This window comes from Crotalus tigris, unplaced genomic scaffold (assembly GCF_016545835.1).
Source record: "Crotalus tigris isolate CLP2741 ecotype Arizona unplaced genomic scaffold, ASM1654583v1 scf7180000024387.2241675, whole genome shotgun sequence".
Classification (NCBI taxonomy): Eukaryota; Metazoa; Chordata; class Lepidosauria; order Squamata; family Viperidae; genus Crotalus; species Crotalus tigris.
Window position 1 is genome coordinate 1,038,654 of NW_024100557.1, and position 15,962 is coordinate 1,054,615.

A 15,962-nucleotide genomic window follows, 5' to 3' on the forward strand; every position below is an offset into this window, starting at 1 on the left:
CTTTGTTAGGAATCAGAGATGGAAACTGAGGAAGAAGTTGATATTTTGATGAGTAGTGATATTTATTCAGCAACATTATCAACCAAATCAATCACCTTCACACGTGCCCAAACAGGATGGCTTTTCCGAGAAGATAAAACAGTAAGCTTATTTTTTATTTTAAAATTACCATCTATTATATAGTAATGGGGCACTAAGGCAGTGGTGGCGAACCTATGGCACAGGTGCCAGAGGCGGCATTCAGAGCTCTCTGTGGGCATGCGCGCTGTCGCCCCAGTCCTAGGCCTTCAACTGCGTTTTATAAAACCTTTTCGCTTTAGGCCTCCGTGTACAAAAAAAAAAAAAAAGGTTCAATCAATCAGTCAATTTCAACTTATCGTGGGAAAAAAAAGATCTTGCAGAGTTGGAATTGATTGATTGAACTTTTTAGTCCCACCCAGTCTGCCGTTACCACCGAAGCCACGCACATGCAATGGGCCACACCCAGCCAATGGGCCACACCCACCGGCACCCGACGATGCATAAGTGGGTTTTGGGTAGCAGTTTGGGCACTCAGTCTCTAAAAGGTTCGCCATCACTGCACTAAGGCAAAGAAGATGAAGTCACTTGGACTATTATGGCTCCTTTGTTTAATCTCTGAAGTGGGAAGGTCTTAAAAGGTTAAGAGAGGCCACCTCCAGTGAAACTGGAAGAAGAGAATTTGAGGAGAAAACAGTAAACCAGGGTGGGCAGCCTTTTCATGGCTGAGATACAAGCTTCATGTTTTGGAAAGGTGGAAGCTGTAGCAAGTGTACCAATGATGTAAATCAGACAAGATGCTAATCTTTGGTACTCGTGTCTCCAGATTTCAGCAACACATTTGCACATTTGGAGGAAGCTCTTCAAGAAAAAAAAATTGCAACTCTATATAGCCCTGGACCAACAGCTTACCCACCTTGGATATAGATAGTGAATAGGTAGGCAATATATATATATATAGGAGGCTTCACAGCTCTGGTCTTCTGATCAAATACTCTGTGTGTGCTTCTGTCCTTAGGTCGTTTCATTTTTTTTTTCATTTTTTTTTTTAGGAAAGGGTGGGAAACTTTTTGGCAGACTTCTACCTGGTTAATGGGCTTGTTTTAGAATCAAGAAAAAGGCGGGAACATCTCAGTGAGGAGGATATCCTTCGGAATAAGGCTATCATGGAAAGCTTGAGCAAAGGTGGAAATTTGATGGAACAAAACTTTGAGGTAAAGTTGAAGATTTTCTTAAATGGAATGCTTAGTATACAGCTTTTTAAAGTCAGATTTGAAATATTATCCTGAATATTTGGTGGAGAACACAAAATTCATTACAGCAGTCTTAAGTTCTAGGAAGAATCTCCTTTCATTTGTATATAGGTAGTTTTTGTTTAGCAAGCATAATGGGGACCAGCAACTTTGTCCTTAAGCAAAGGAATTGTTAAATGAAACCTCTGTGGTGCTTAGGATCTTACTTCAGCTTTCCTTTGTTTTATGCCCGTAAAGGTTATAAATGTGCCAGTAGGTCAAAAAGTTACTTTTTCATCACTGCAGAAAGTCACTAAACTAGGCAGTCCTAAATGAGGTCTACCTAGATGAGTTTCCATTCTGACATTTTCTTGTGCTACCATGTTTCTGAAACTTCTTGAGTTTCAGGGATGATATCTGAGAGACTTTGAGAAGCAGACGTCTTGAGACTATCAGAGGGGAGGGGAGGGCTAGACCTAAACTGTGACTGTTTGGATTTGATGCCAGTTTAGCAACTGATCCTTTTGTCATTCTCCATATTTGTCACTGAAATTGAAAAACTTTTGTGTTTTTGTAAAAGAGGGTTTATTTGATATAATTGACATAGAACTGTGACATCCCCTTAGTTGTATAGATTTAATTTGTTTTGTCCAAATAGTTCGATATATCTCAGGTGCGTTACTTTTTCTAAGTTACTGAAATATCAGCAGAATATTATTAGCATCTTTAAAGTTTCACTGTAACTTGTTAACAGTTGGTCATTTTCCACCATGTTAATTCTATACAAGTACCTGTTTTTATAAATGATAGTCTTCAAGATCAGTTAAAAAAATTAAAAACTTGCTTTTCACACAACAGCTTAATAGTAGGCTTAATGCTGGTAACATAAAATAATAAATGATGTTTCTAAAACCTGAGCAACAAACTATAATAAACCAATATAGCGAGTTGTCCAGTTGTTAACAGTCATATTCTGTTGGGAAAAGAATACCAAATCCCATTGAGGAAAATTATTTCTTCTGTTAGCATCAGAAATGATTAGTGCAAGTTTGTAATGGCTTATCTGCTCTTTAAGTTTCCTCCAGTGATATGGAGTAGAAAAACTTTTATGAAATAAAAATAGTTGCAAGATAAAAAATAATATCACTCCTGTATTTTTTTTCTGAGGAAAAGATGTTTTTTCTTTTAGAAGTATATTATTGACATTATACTATAATGAATGAATACAAGAAATGTCTTTGAATAAAATTAACGCTGAGAGTCTAAAGTATGGTCAAGCAATCCTCTTTAAGCATGCCTTTCTCCTCATCTTGGCCTTTAGACAGTTATTTCATGCAGCATTGACAAACTAGTCTTATATCTAAATTTCTGCTTTAAGAGTGTATCACATTGGTCCACCAGAAATTATTTGTTGAGCTGGTGGTTTAGACTGGACCAGTATTTCAGACTGATGAGTTGTCCTCTGTGGTTAGAAAGGTGATATCTCTGTACTTCAGAAAAGTGGTAGCTATTGAATAAATCTCTGTGTCTTTTCTTTAAAAAGCCTGTCAGGAGACAATCTCTTACCCCACCACCCCCTAATACAATTTCATGGGAGGAATACATATCTGCAGAAAATGGGAAGTGAGTATTATCTGTTATACGTGTATGGCTATTTATTTATTTAGAATATAGCATATCATACATGGAGTAGCAATATATATTAGCACTTCATCTAGATTAGACAAATACAATAAAATATAACTGTTAAAAGATCTTATGTTCAAATATTCTTAGGCCATCTAAGAATTGAAGCACAACATCATGTATATTTTTTAAAAATCAGACACTGGACTGGTATATGCCCTCAGCTTAGAGCTGATCACAAAGCGATCTTTGACATGGGACCCTGCAATTACACTGAGGGGAGGATACTATGCCCCCATTTATATAGAGAGTCCCATCAGACACTGAGGTGCAAATCCTATTCAGGATGCCTATTGCTGGCATGGTAATTCAAAGCCTTCACCATTTTTGTGAAGTCATTTCTATGTCTTCCTGTGTCTGGGCGTTCAGCGACCCCTTTGGCTTTCCATTGGGAATCGATGTTAAAATTGTTAGGCAGATGTTGTGCAAGTGCCAACGGAGCCTCCCTGGATTTGAGTCTTTCAGCTGACCTTCCAAATAGGAAGGTTGGTGTGCACTAGTAGAGGAGGGAGTTGTTCATAATTTTTCTGTATTAGCTCACTAGTGCATCTTGCCTGCTTCGTAAAGCTGGCAGTGCTTTACATTACAAGAGCCAAAAATACTTATTGTTCTAGACCAGGGGTAGGCAACCTTAGCTCTTTTATGACTCGTGGACTTCAACTCCCAGAATTCCTGAGCCAGCATGGCTGGCTCAGGAATTCTGGGAGTTGAAGTCCACGAGTCATAAAAGAGCCAAGGTTGCCTACCCCTGGTCTAGACTTTGCGTCATGAGATTTAAAAAAGATAATTGGTTGTTTCTACCTAATATTTTGTTTAGATAACTATAATTATTTATATCTATTGGTTTTCTTTAAAAGAGCAACCAAAAGTTGCCACTCTCTCAGTATACCTGAAGAAATCGGAAGTCTAACAGATTTAAGCTGCCTTACATATGGCACTTTGCATAAGGCAAATTTAGGATTTAGAATATGATATCTAGGAAAAAGGTTATGAGACTATTTAAAAAACAACAAATGAAAGTATTTGAACAGAAACTAGCAACAAGCCTTAATGTGTAGTGTAAAGTAAAAAAATAAATAAATACTGAAGTTGCTATTAGCATTTGGGGGACACAAAAAGAAGGGAAATAAATAGAAAATGTGTCACTAGAAAGTTTCCATAGTGCTTTTTATTTATATTTAGTTATTGTTCTGTTCTGTTCTTTTTTCTTTTATATTTCATTGTTTTAATAATCAAAATATTTAAAAGCAACAAAAAGGAACAAAATAATGGCTAAAGGAGCATGATTCAAATGTATAAACAATGAATCTACAAATATAGATATAATTTTTCCATGTATTATCAATTAATGGTAATACTGAATGCATTATAGTTTAAAAGCTTGAAAATCATTATTAAGCTGTAAGTGGAACATAAATATCAGAAGTATAGTCACCACAATCTGAGTCATAAAATGAATCTGGGTTACAGTAAATTCTACCCATGATACTGTAAGTCTATTCTCATTTTTAAAACCCTATAAATTGGAATTTAGATTTCATACAGAGAAAAATCCACATTTTTAGATGTGGCTCAAATCCACATCTTGGACTATAATCAAGAAGTGGTTTCCAGTTTGAGTTAAATTTTTAAGGTAACAAGATACTTTAATCTTTATTTTTTTAAAAAAGAAATTAATTGCACCCTTTATTTTCTTACTGAAAATAAGGAGTTCCGAAAGCATTTAGGTTTAATTATGTCCGTGTGTGCATGAGAAGAAGAACAACAATGAAAAGAGAAGTATATATTCCCTTCCTGCCTCAAAAGAGCCTTCCAAGCCTCATTGAATATTTTCCATCCCCTTGTTTCCTATTCAACAATAATCTGTTTCAGGGTGTTCTGTTTGTGCATTTTCTGTATGTGGGGAGATTTTCATTTTGATTGTCTTTTAATTAGAGCACCTCATTTGGGTAGAGAACTTGTCTGCAAAGAAAGCAAGAAAACTTTTAAAGCTACGATAGCCATGAGCCAAGAATTTCCTCTAGGAATTGAATCGTAAGTCTGAATTGCTCTTAGAAAAGATTGTGAAAGAATGTGATACGTTGAAGTTATATTCCTGATTATATTGTTCTTAATTCCAGGGATTCTAGTATATAGAATAAGAAAAAGTTTTATGCTACCAACGAGGTTGCACTCTGTTCTGTTGTACAATGTATGGGTTTCACATAGTTTCCGTTTCAGCCTGTGTTTATCCCTTGATGAGTCATAAGCATTCTCTTCCAAATTAATCAATTTCTATAAGCCACGTAGCACTTAGGAAATATCTGATATTGTTTATTGCTTTCCAGAATGTTTAAACCTGTGCAAAGTGATGTCACTTTGTAGAGCTTTCTTGACTATTAATTGTTGAAGCAAAGAGTTCATCCTGCTGGCAAAACCCAGGCATTTTTGACTTAGTTTCTTCTTCTGAAGGGTTAATGTCAGCTGCTTTGCTTTGCCTGCCATTCATTTAGATGGAAATACCTTATGTTCACTCACGTGCAGAAGAGTACTAAAGGTAGGAAGCCCATCCTACCATGAATTTCCTAAGGCTTTCCAGTACAGCCAGATCAGATTTTAGCAGCTTTCCTAAATACTAGCAGAGTTGGTGCTGACTTGAAGTTGGTTGAAAGATCAGATAGCAACAGGAAAGGTGTACCCTTATGGTCCCTGATAGTAACAATCCTTCAAGTTGGGATTCAAAGAACATGACTTATTAGCTCTTTGAATTGCATTTGGAAGCCAACTAGCAGTCAGTAGGGCTCTTAAAGTAGTAATGTGACAAGGACAAATCAAGAGACGTCCTAATTTCTTGGGCTGCTGATTCTGAACCAACTGTAATATACAGATGGTCTTCACGGACATCCACACATAGAATGAGTTGTAGTAGGCCATTCATGAGGTTATCAAGGTGTAAACGACTGTGAGCAGGGCCTGAAATGGTTGTAACTGGGACATAAGTTGAGCAAGAGCTCAATAATAATTATAAACCAGTTGAAAGGAGGTAGCTCCTCTGTAGTCCCATGATCTGCAAGATCCAGACGTTTCATCAGAAGAACTGGAGAAGCCCTGGGAACATATTAGTTTCTGAACCTTTCAACATCTGCATTGATGTTGTTTTTTAAATACTTGCTTGTTTAAATAACAACAAGAAATCAAATTCCAGTATTCAATACCCAAGTTCTGTATCCATATTACAAAAAGTCATATTAGAGGCGACACTGTGCACATCCTGCAATAAGAACAGTACTCATTATGAATATGTAATTTATTTAAATAATTGGTCATTTGTTTTTGAATATATCTTTTTGCTTAATAGTTTTTTTTTTTAAAAAAAAACTGATTGTAATGTGCCCAATAATGGGTGAGAACAATACCTCCCCTTTTCAACTGCTTAAGTCACATGGTTAATTGTTGAAGTTATTAATACATGCTAATTGCCATGCGTGTGTTCTCTTTCAGGTTGTTGAATGTTTTAGAAGTAATTGCACCCTTCAAGCACTTTAACAAATTGCGGGAATTTGTGCAGATGAAACTTCCGCCAGGCTTCCCAGTAAAGTTAGGTGAGCTATGGATTTTGTCAGAAACCAGGGGTTATTATTTGATGGCTTCTTGGGATGGGGGGGCAAGACCTGCAGTAGTTTCCAATCGGGCACTAATAAAATATTCCTTTTCGTAGTGTACTAAATGGAAAATACATAATAGTCCAAAGTAAAAGTTTTGCTTGAACAGAAAGGGCCAGCCTAGTCAAAACATGGAGTGCGTGTTTGCATTTCCCTGATCTTTTATGAAGAGGAAGGCAAATGGCAGAATTATTGGCATTGTACTGTGGTTTAATCCTTTCCCTCTGCCTGTCCTCCTTGAAGCTGGCATGGATGCTTTACTGAGACAATAAAGAGATATATACAACTAATGCAACCTTCTGCTTGGACGTCTATTTAAACTCCAAGTTAAAATATGTTTTATTCTTCTGTCTCATTTGATTAAAACTGTTGATGATGAATAGTATAAAACACAGTGGCGTAGAAGGAACATTGCCTCCTGTACTTTAAATTAAGTTTTAAAGGATGGTCTAACCCAGGGGTAGGCAACCTTGGCTCTTTTATGACTCGTGAACTTCAACTCCCAGAGTTCCTGAGCCAGCGTGGCTGGCTCAGGAATTCTGGGAGTTGAAGTCCACGAGTCATAAAAGAGCCAAGGTTGCCTACCCTTGGTCTAACCAGACACCAATTCTCATCAAAATGTGGCTTTTGCAACAATTTGTATTTGCAATCTGCTTCCACGTTATAGCTTCCACGTTATAGGCTATACCCCATGCCCATGTTTATTCAAATGGGAATATAACTCCTTCCAGGGCAACTTCCCCCTCCCCCTCTATAACATTATTTTTGCCTGGCTAGGAATTTCTGTGATTAATTCCAGAATTATTGTCAGATACATTGTACCTTCCTCTATTATTTCCTTGGATTAATGGATAGAAATGAGAGGTATGGATGCTTATTGTCTGCATATTGGTGGTCCTGCCATACCCAGATCTGTAGGTGATCTCTGCCAGCAGCTTTCTTGGGTAGCAGTGAAGGAGAATATTTGTAGCTCAGGATTGGAATGAGGGATCCTTGGTGCTCTCTGAGCTTGCTTGTTTTCTTGCAAACATTTCATTACTCTAACTAGGTAACATCATCAGTGCCAGTACGGAGTGCTGTTTGCTGTCGGTTTATATTCTGGTGTCTTGTCTGTCTGGGTGAGGTCTTAGGGATTCTTTTGGTGGGGCTGTTTACTAATGGCTCTTTGGCAGTTTCATGATTGGGGTATTGCTTACTTGATTGCTGGTCTGAAGTTAACCTTGGAGTTAATCTATGCTGATCTGCATGCTGATTACTGATGGAGAGATGCTGGGAATCTTTTTCTCTTGGGCTGGTTGATTGTCTCTTTTGCACAGTCCATAGATCAGTGTTTCTCAACCTTGACCATTTTAAGGCATGTGGACTTCAACTCCCAGAATTCCACAGCCAGCATTGCTGGCTGTGGAATTCTGGGAGTTGAAGTCCACATGCCTTAAAATGGTCAAGGTTGAGAAACACTGCCATAGATGATGTTAATGTCTATGTGTCTATTGATGGCTGATTTGTCAGAGTGCCGGGCTTCTAGAAATTCTCTGGTATTTTTGGATTTGGCCTGGTCTAGGATTGTCACATTTTCCCCAATTGAAACTGTGGTTAAATCTGTCTGTATGTTAAAAAAAATGTAAGGATGTTGCTTTTTGGGATAACATATTTATCTTAGATAGAATCATCATGATAGGGAAAAGAGAAATGAGGAATGCCCGAACTGTTAATATGTTTATATAAGCTTAATTGGAATATGGTAATTTTCAAAATAGTAAAGCTTAAAAACAGGACTTGGATTCTTATAATTGAAATGTGATTGATGACCGATTGGATTGATTGAGCTTTTTTTTTTACAAATGTAATAATTTTAATTGGTAAAATAATATGTGGGAAATGGAGAGGGAACTTTTAAGGGATTAATCTGTGTGATATATGTATGATTTTGTTCTTGGATAATTGATAGCCCAACCACCATGTTGTTTCTGAAGCACTTCTATGAAAATGAAAATGAAAAAAAACAATAAAATTTCTTCATAAAAAAAATCTGTATGTTGTGAAATTAAAAAAATTTCATCATGCCTTTTGACTGCCAGTTGTTGTTCATGGATGCGTTCTGTCAGTCTTTCTGCCTGTTTGTCCTATATAGCGGTTGTTGTAATTCTTACACTGTGTGTTGTAGATGACTTTCTGTTTTTTTCTTCTGGGGTTGCTGGGTCTTTTGGTTTGCTTAGGATATTTTAAAGGGCTTTAGTTGGCTTGTGTGCTATGCTGATTCCATGTAGTTGTAGTAGTCTGTTTGCGGTTTCTGAAATATTCTTGATGTATGGCAGTGTAAATCTTCTTAGGGTTTCTGTTGGTTGTGCTATATTGGGTTGAGACCGCCCCCATCCACCCAGACAGGCAAGACACCAGAATATAAACTGACAGCAAACAGCACTGATGATGTTTCCTTGTTAGGGAAAAGAAACTTTTGCAAGAAAACAAGCAAGCTCAGAGAGCACCAAGGACCCCTCAGTGTTCTTAGGGTTGACAAACAATTAATATAGGGTGGTCCATTAAGGCATCTCACTGGCCATCAGTCACAACATTCCTCTAAACCAGGGGTAGGCAACCTTGGCTCTTTTATGACTCGTGGACTTCAACTCCCAGAATTCCTGAGCCAGCATGGCTGGCTCAGGAATTCTGGGAGTTGAAGTCCACGAGTCATAAAAGAGCTAAGGTTGCCTACCCCTGGTCTAGAACAATAAGTATTTTTGGCTCTTGTAATGTAAAGCACTGCCAGCTTTACGAAGCAGGCAAGATGCACTAGTGAGCTAATACAGAAAAATTATGAACAACTCTCTCCTCTACTAGTGCACACCAACCTTCCTATTTGGAAGGTCAGCTGAAAGACTCAAATCCAGGGAGGCTTCGTTGGCACTTGCACAACATCTGCCCAACAACTTCAACATCAATTCCCAATGGAAAGCCAAAGGGGTCGCTGAACGCCCAGACACAGGAATTTATAAATGAGCCAAGGGTAGGAACTCTGGGAGTTGAAGTCCACGAGTCATAAAAGAGCCAAGGGTAGGAATTCTGGGAGTTGAAGTCCACGAGTCATAAAAGAGCCAAGGGTAGGAATTCTGGGAGTTGAAGTCCACGAGTCATAAATGAGCCAAGGGTAGGAATTCTGGGAGTTGAAGTCCACGAGTCATAAAAGAGCCAAGGGTAGGAATTCTGGGAGTTGAAGTCCACGAGTCATAAATGAGCCAAGGGTAGGAATTCTGGGAGTTGAAGTCCACGAGTCATAAAAGAGCCAAGGTTACCTACCCCTGCTCTAAACCATCCTTTATATTCTTATATTGCAGCAAAGCTCTCTGCGAGGAGACAACCATGGAAATGATCAGAAGGAATCTTGTTAAAGAGAGGAGAACCTCATCCCTGACCTATTAACAGTTCTGTTCCTTTCTTCCCAGATATTCCTGTGTTTCCAACAATCACAGCCACTGTGACTTTTCAGGAGTTTCGCTATGATGAATTCGATGAATCAATTTTCACAATTCCTGATGACTACAAAGAGGACCCCAGCCGCTTTCCTGATCTCTAAACTTAACTGGACAGTTAGCAGTGAATAAAAGAATACCAGCATGCCTCAGACAACAAGAACACCGAAGGACGTGGATAGCTTAAGACCGGTGTCTGAAAGTTGGGAAAATTGAAAAGATAAAACTTATTTAAATGAATTCAGAAAGGGAACACAGAGTGAATTTTATCTATTGTAATATATAGCAAGCATCCATCTGGTGTCTCAAGGACAGCAGGTCTCCTGATGTATCACATTCATTTTTACATCTCGACTTGCAAGCATGGTAATGTGGCACCTCACACACACACACAAACCTCTGCCCCCTCCCCCCATGATACATCCATAAATCCCATGAAGACTATAATTTGTTTATAGATTTTTTCCTTGATAATAAAAAGCACTCTTGGACCATTTGCATAAACACTAAAATGTCTTACCAGGGTATTAGCCCTTTTAAATGCTCATCGGAGTCAAGATAACCTTCCTTCAAGGTTTGTTTTCATATGTTATAGATCCTGTTACATTCAGCAAATTAAACATCGTCTGAGCATTTAGAAGAAGGAATTACTTTTCTGTAGATAAATAAGCCAAAAGCTAACCTTTTATAAACAGTTGCTTTTAGTTATTGCAATACATTTCAGTACTAGAACATTCACTCTGCAGGGAATAAGGTACCTCCTTTAGCACCTTAGTGCAACTCATTGTGGTGCTATCTGTATTTTCCCCAAATTGTTGATTTTTCTCCATTGAAGATTGTCTCCTAACCTTTTCATGAAGATCTTTTCAAGATGGCTGGAAATGTTCTTGCAGTATTTATTGGAGATTCTTCTTTGACATTTATTTGGGCTATTCAAATGTACATAAGCGACTCAACAAGCATACCAAATTTGCATTTATGCTCTGCAGCATTTGAGAAGAATGAATAATAGCAGTTAGATTATAGCAGTCTCAAAGGTGAAGTTTTGCTTTCTCCCAAGGAAAAAAATCTAGTCGAATGAAGTAAACTAAGAAAGTAAGCTGCAGTACTTTAAGAAAAATGTACAAAAATGCCATGGGCTGTTTCCAATCTGGATAGCTTCAATAAGAGTAACTTTTGGCTTTTTTCTTCAAATTGACTTTTAAAAATTAGGATTATTATATGGTTCCAGCCACCAAACAGGAATATAACCTAGTGTTTTTGCTCTACTGTCTCAAACTGTTGATAGCTACATTCATTTGTATTGCGAGATTTGGCTTCCAGTAATGTGTATGTGTACAGAAATGTAAATACTTTCAGAAGAAAATTCTTTGTGCGGTCTAGTCTTTTTTTTTTTTTTTTGGTCTGGAAAGTTCTTAAGGCACTTTCAGACATGCAGAAAACCACATGTCGGGTAATACCCAGCGCTGGCAATATCTTAAAATGTGAAATGAGGCTTTCTGAGGTATAGTCCTCAGTAAAACAGACTCATAAGCCACAGCAACCCTGTCAAGAAAAAAGGTATAGAACTAATTAAAGTTATAGCTTTGCACCAGGGCCACATGGAGTGAAGCAACCCAAGAAAACTGCAGCTTCATATTATAAACCAGGAAATAAATATTGAGACTAATTGCAGAAGTACTGCAAACTTGTAAGAAGTTTAAACCAACCAAGATAGACAATTGTGAGTGTTAAGACAGTTGGTTAGGGCTTTATATTGGTTGCTGGTTTTGAAATGCATGTTATTTCCAGTACTCGTTACGAGAGATTCAATCTGCTGCCTATAAAATGTAATTTAAAATACCCTGTTATTTCCTCTTTCAGTTGATTAAAGAGACATCATTAAATCTAAAAGTGCTTGATAATATAGGTTGCATCCAGTTAGTGCCACCTGCCCACAAAATAACTTTTGGCAGAGAAATGTGATTTTCTCGTAGTCTGCAATTTCTGTGCCCTCCAGCTTTGCTCTGGAAGTTGGAAATTCCCTACAATTTATTCAGAGCATGAGGAGAATGTATTCCTGCTGCTTGAGTGGAAGTCTCACTTTTTGTCATTGGACTGTGTCCTTTGTGTTATCTGTCTTGTGGGCATCTCCTAAAAAGTATATGCTGAATAGAAATGTACAGTACTAGGTTTTTTTTTCCCACGGGAATGATGGACAGTATGAATTTGATTGGATGGCTGTATCTCCCTCCAAATAGTAGGAACTTGATAATGGTCATCTGAATCTGAAATTATCAGGTTAATAATGCCAAAGTTATTGAGTTGTATATAAAAAAATGCTTAAGTATTTCAGCCCAGCACATAGAATACATAAATACATAAATCTTTCCAGATTGGTTAAAAACTGGGTCGGGTCCAAATTTAATCCCGTGGGAAATACAAAGATACCTGTTGAAATCAATGAACAAAGACTGATTTCATTATGTTTAACCATAATCTGGGATCCAATTTAGTGAAGTTTTTTGTCCAGTGTAGTAAGTTATAGTCTAGTAAGATCTGAATGGAGAAAAGAGCTTTACTTTGGTAGTTGCTGGTCAACCTCTGAGGACAGAAGAATGACCTCAAATTTTAGCTTGTTTGCACTGAAGAAATAACAGCCTCTTAGTGGCTTCAACCGATTTTTCAAATTGTGGTTTATATTGTATCACAGCCCTTTTTAAAGATGTATAGATATAATGACAGTTTATTTAGTTCCAGTAATAAATTTTCAGGGAAAAAAAATCAGTGTCCATTGCAATTGATCTGATTGCATTCAAGTGCTTATGCATGCAGCTCTCTTGTTTTCATAGAGCTTCCAGTTCAAAATTTTGGGGAATTCGATTTATACATGCATTAGTAAGGCACATATATATTGACTTCAAATGAAATGGAAAAAAAACGTTCCTGTAAAGAGAGCAATTTGCCTGCAATGGTGTTTCTAAATCTAGAGAAAAGACTGCATTCAGAATCTTAGTATTAAGATTTTAGATTAATAATAAACATTAATGAACAAGCATAGATTAGCGTTTGACAATTAAGCCCTTTAGAGGATCTATTTTGTTTTTTGTTTGTACCATCTAATATAGTACTTTGGAGAATTATTTTGTACCAAATATTTTGTGTTGGTTGCATCCACCACTCAGAATGACAAGTTTTTGAGGTCAAGACTATTCCTGAATAATTTTGAAGAATTTGGGATTTAGTTATAATTGTATTAAGGAGAAAAAGTTCACATAAAATATGCAAAATTTATTATAAATGTAGCACAATTAGTCAAGTTAAAGAATGATCCATTTGCATATGTTTAGACCTGAAAAGGAATGTTAATTGGGAAACATATCAGTATTCTGAGTAGGAATGTGCAAAATTTGTTGATCTGGGAATGGACCATTCCAGAGAAGTCCAGAATGTTTTGTTCCAGAAAAAGCACTTAGGTAATTCCCATGAATAAGTTCTCCAAACTAAACTGCAGCTTAAATATCAGATCACCCTCCCAAAACACCTCAAACTGCTTTTGGTTTGAACAATTTATTTTGGAAAACTGCCTATCATATTCTGAAACAAAACATTGAAGTTTTCCAGAGTAATCTCTTCCTGCACATCTCTTGTTACGAATAATTTGGAAACATGCAGTCGTATGTTAAATCTTCTTTTGAGAAACATCTGAAATTTCCTTGAGGTTCTCTTAAAAAACTAGCAAAGTGTTCTGTCAGTTTTTAGCTGAGGATCTTTGAAAAGAACTCAAATGCTTCCTTAATCAAGCTCAATCTTACTGGTCTTCCAAATAATTGCTTTAATTTATAACAAAAAAGAATAAGACTTTTTCCAAGCAGTTGGTTTTTCACTCATTGCAATTCATGTATACCTAGCAAATAGTGCACCTGTGGATATAATCCAATGCTGGAAAGCCCATCTTAAGCCGAAGCATAATATATTGAAAGTTACATACTTTTGACTTTATTAAAGATAATTATATTTAAATATTATTAACAAACTTTCTATAATGCTGCAGTTTTTCCTTGACAGTTTGTAATTGTGGTAACAATGGCATTTTTTTGTTGTTACATTTCATGTTCTTTGTCTAATCTAAACTCACCTTCACTAAAAGGAGTTTTGGTTCTACCACTTAGAATAAAGACCAAATGATGCTGTTTGCTTTTGAAACTGAATATATGACAACTATATTATAACTTAACATGGATACTTCCTCCTTATTAGAGGCGAACTAAGATGTACAAAAAGGCTGTTAACAGTGTACCACTTTCACAAGGACATTTTACTGGTCAGTTTTTCAATAAAATCCTCAATTTTCAGTGCATTGTTGTTGACTGCAATCTTTTTAACTTTTAAGACAGTGGTTCTCAACCTTTCTAATGCCGCGACCCCATAATACAGTTCCCCATGTTGTGGTGACCCCCAACCACTTATACATCACTGGGTGCCAGGGGCGTGGCCAAAGAAAAGGGAAAAAATGGAGGACAGCCTTGTTTGGCGACCCCCGTGAAATGGTCGTTCGACCCCAAATGGAGTCCCAACCCACAGGTTGAGAACCACTGTTTTAAGATTAGACCACATAAAGATGAGTGAGTATACTGCTTACTTAAATGTCACGCTTGTAGTGTAAGATGATGGCATTTATAAGCCATATCTTGCTTCAACTGTATAATGGATGCTATAATCTATTCTCCTCTGTTTAACATTTGTTTTCAATTATAGTAAACGCAAATATTGTCATGGAGCATACTCTAGTACAGGAGTAAGCATGGCTGGCTCAGGAATTCTGGGAGTTGAAGTCCACGAGTCATAAAAGAGCCAAGGTTGCCTACCCCTGCTCTAGTACTACATTATTTATATCCCACCTTTATTTTTATAAACAACGCAAGATGGTGAACATATCTAATACTCCCTCCTCCTATTGTCCCCACAATAACAACCTGTGAGGCGAGTTGGGCTGAGAGAATGACAGGCCCAAGATCACCCAACTGATTAGAACTCATGGTCTCCTGGTTACTAGCCTGATGCCTTAACCACCAGACCAAATTGGCTCAATATAGTGAGCGCTTATAAGGAACAAGGTCATAAATGTGAGGTGAGTGGTTATATAAATGGAATAAAAATATAGGAAGTTCCACAAATCAGAATCATTGCATCAATCCATCATCTACAATAGATAACGTCAACTATCACTATCAAGTAGCAATAGGGAAAGGATCCAAGAGTGACTTTTTATAATAATAAAGAATAATATAAATTTTTATGCTGCCTGACTCCCAGCAACTTTTTGTGAAATGTTGGATGCAAAGTCCAGCAAATCTCCCTTCAGATCAGTAGTTATTGTGATTAAGTCACCATTAGCTGTCCCCAACTTGAGTGCAATTAGTTAGCAAAAAAGAAATTCTTATCTATATTATAGGGTCTCCTGCTTGAGTAGGGGGTTGGACTAGAAGACCTCCAGGGCCCCTTCCAATTGTTATTCTGCTATACCAAATAAGAACCACATCACTGCATTACTTTGACATCATACATCTATAGCTAAAGCCTAGAATTTCTTTTTTGTAACTGCATTAGATTTGTTAATATTCAATTTGTTGATTCTTCGACATCCAGATCCTATTTAGAAGTCCACGAGTCATAAAAGAGCCAAGGTTGCCTACCCCTGCTCTAGTACCACATTATTTATATCCCACCTTTATTTTTATAAACAACGCAAGATGGTGAACATATCTAATACTCCGTCCTCCTATTGTCCCCACAATAACAACCTGTGAGGCGAGTTGGCCAATAACCCTAAGAATATGCCATCTGCACATGCTCATCCGCCGCTCACCTCCAGCTGTGTAGGCCAGTTCCTAAGAGACCATGGGCCGGTATCAGTCCATGACCTGGGAATCTCTGCT

At 37.3% G+C, this 15,962-nt stretch overlaps 1 protein-coding gene across 1 annotated transcript in view; it reads left to right on the plus strand.

Annotated features, from left to right (window-relative positions):
* The window catches only part of ANKRD13C (ankyrin repeat domain 13C), a 32,836-nt gene extending 18,455 nt beyond the window's left edge, over window positions 1-14,381 (plus strand). Inside the window, exons 8-13 of the mRNA XM_039329088.1 lie at window positions 10-141; window positions 1,071-1,232; window positions 2,794-2,873; window positions 4,872-4,970; window positions 6,417-6,517; window positions 10,018-14,381. Coding sequence (XP_039185022.1) covers window positions 10-141; window positions 1,071-1,232; window positions 2,794-2,873; window positions 4,872-4,970; window positions 6,417-6,517; window positions 10,018-10,148 — 705 coding nt within the window. The 3' untranslated portion in view covers window positions 10,149-14,381. The remainder of the gene's footprint in view (window positions 1-9; window positions 142-1,070; window positions 1,233-2,793; window positions 2,874-4,871; window positions 4,971-6,416; window positions 6,518-10,017) is intronic.
* Window positions 14,382-15,962: the final 1,581 nt, after the last annotated feature.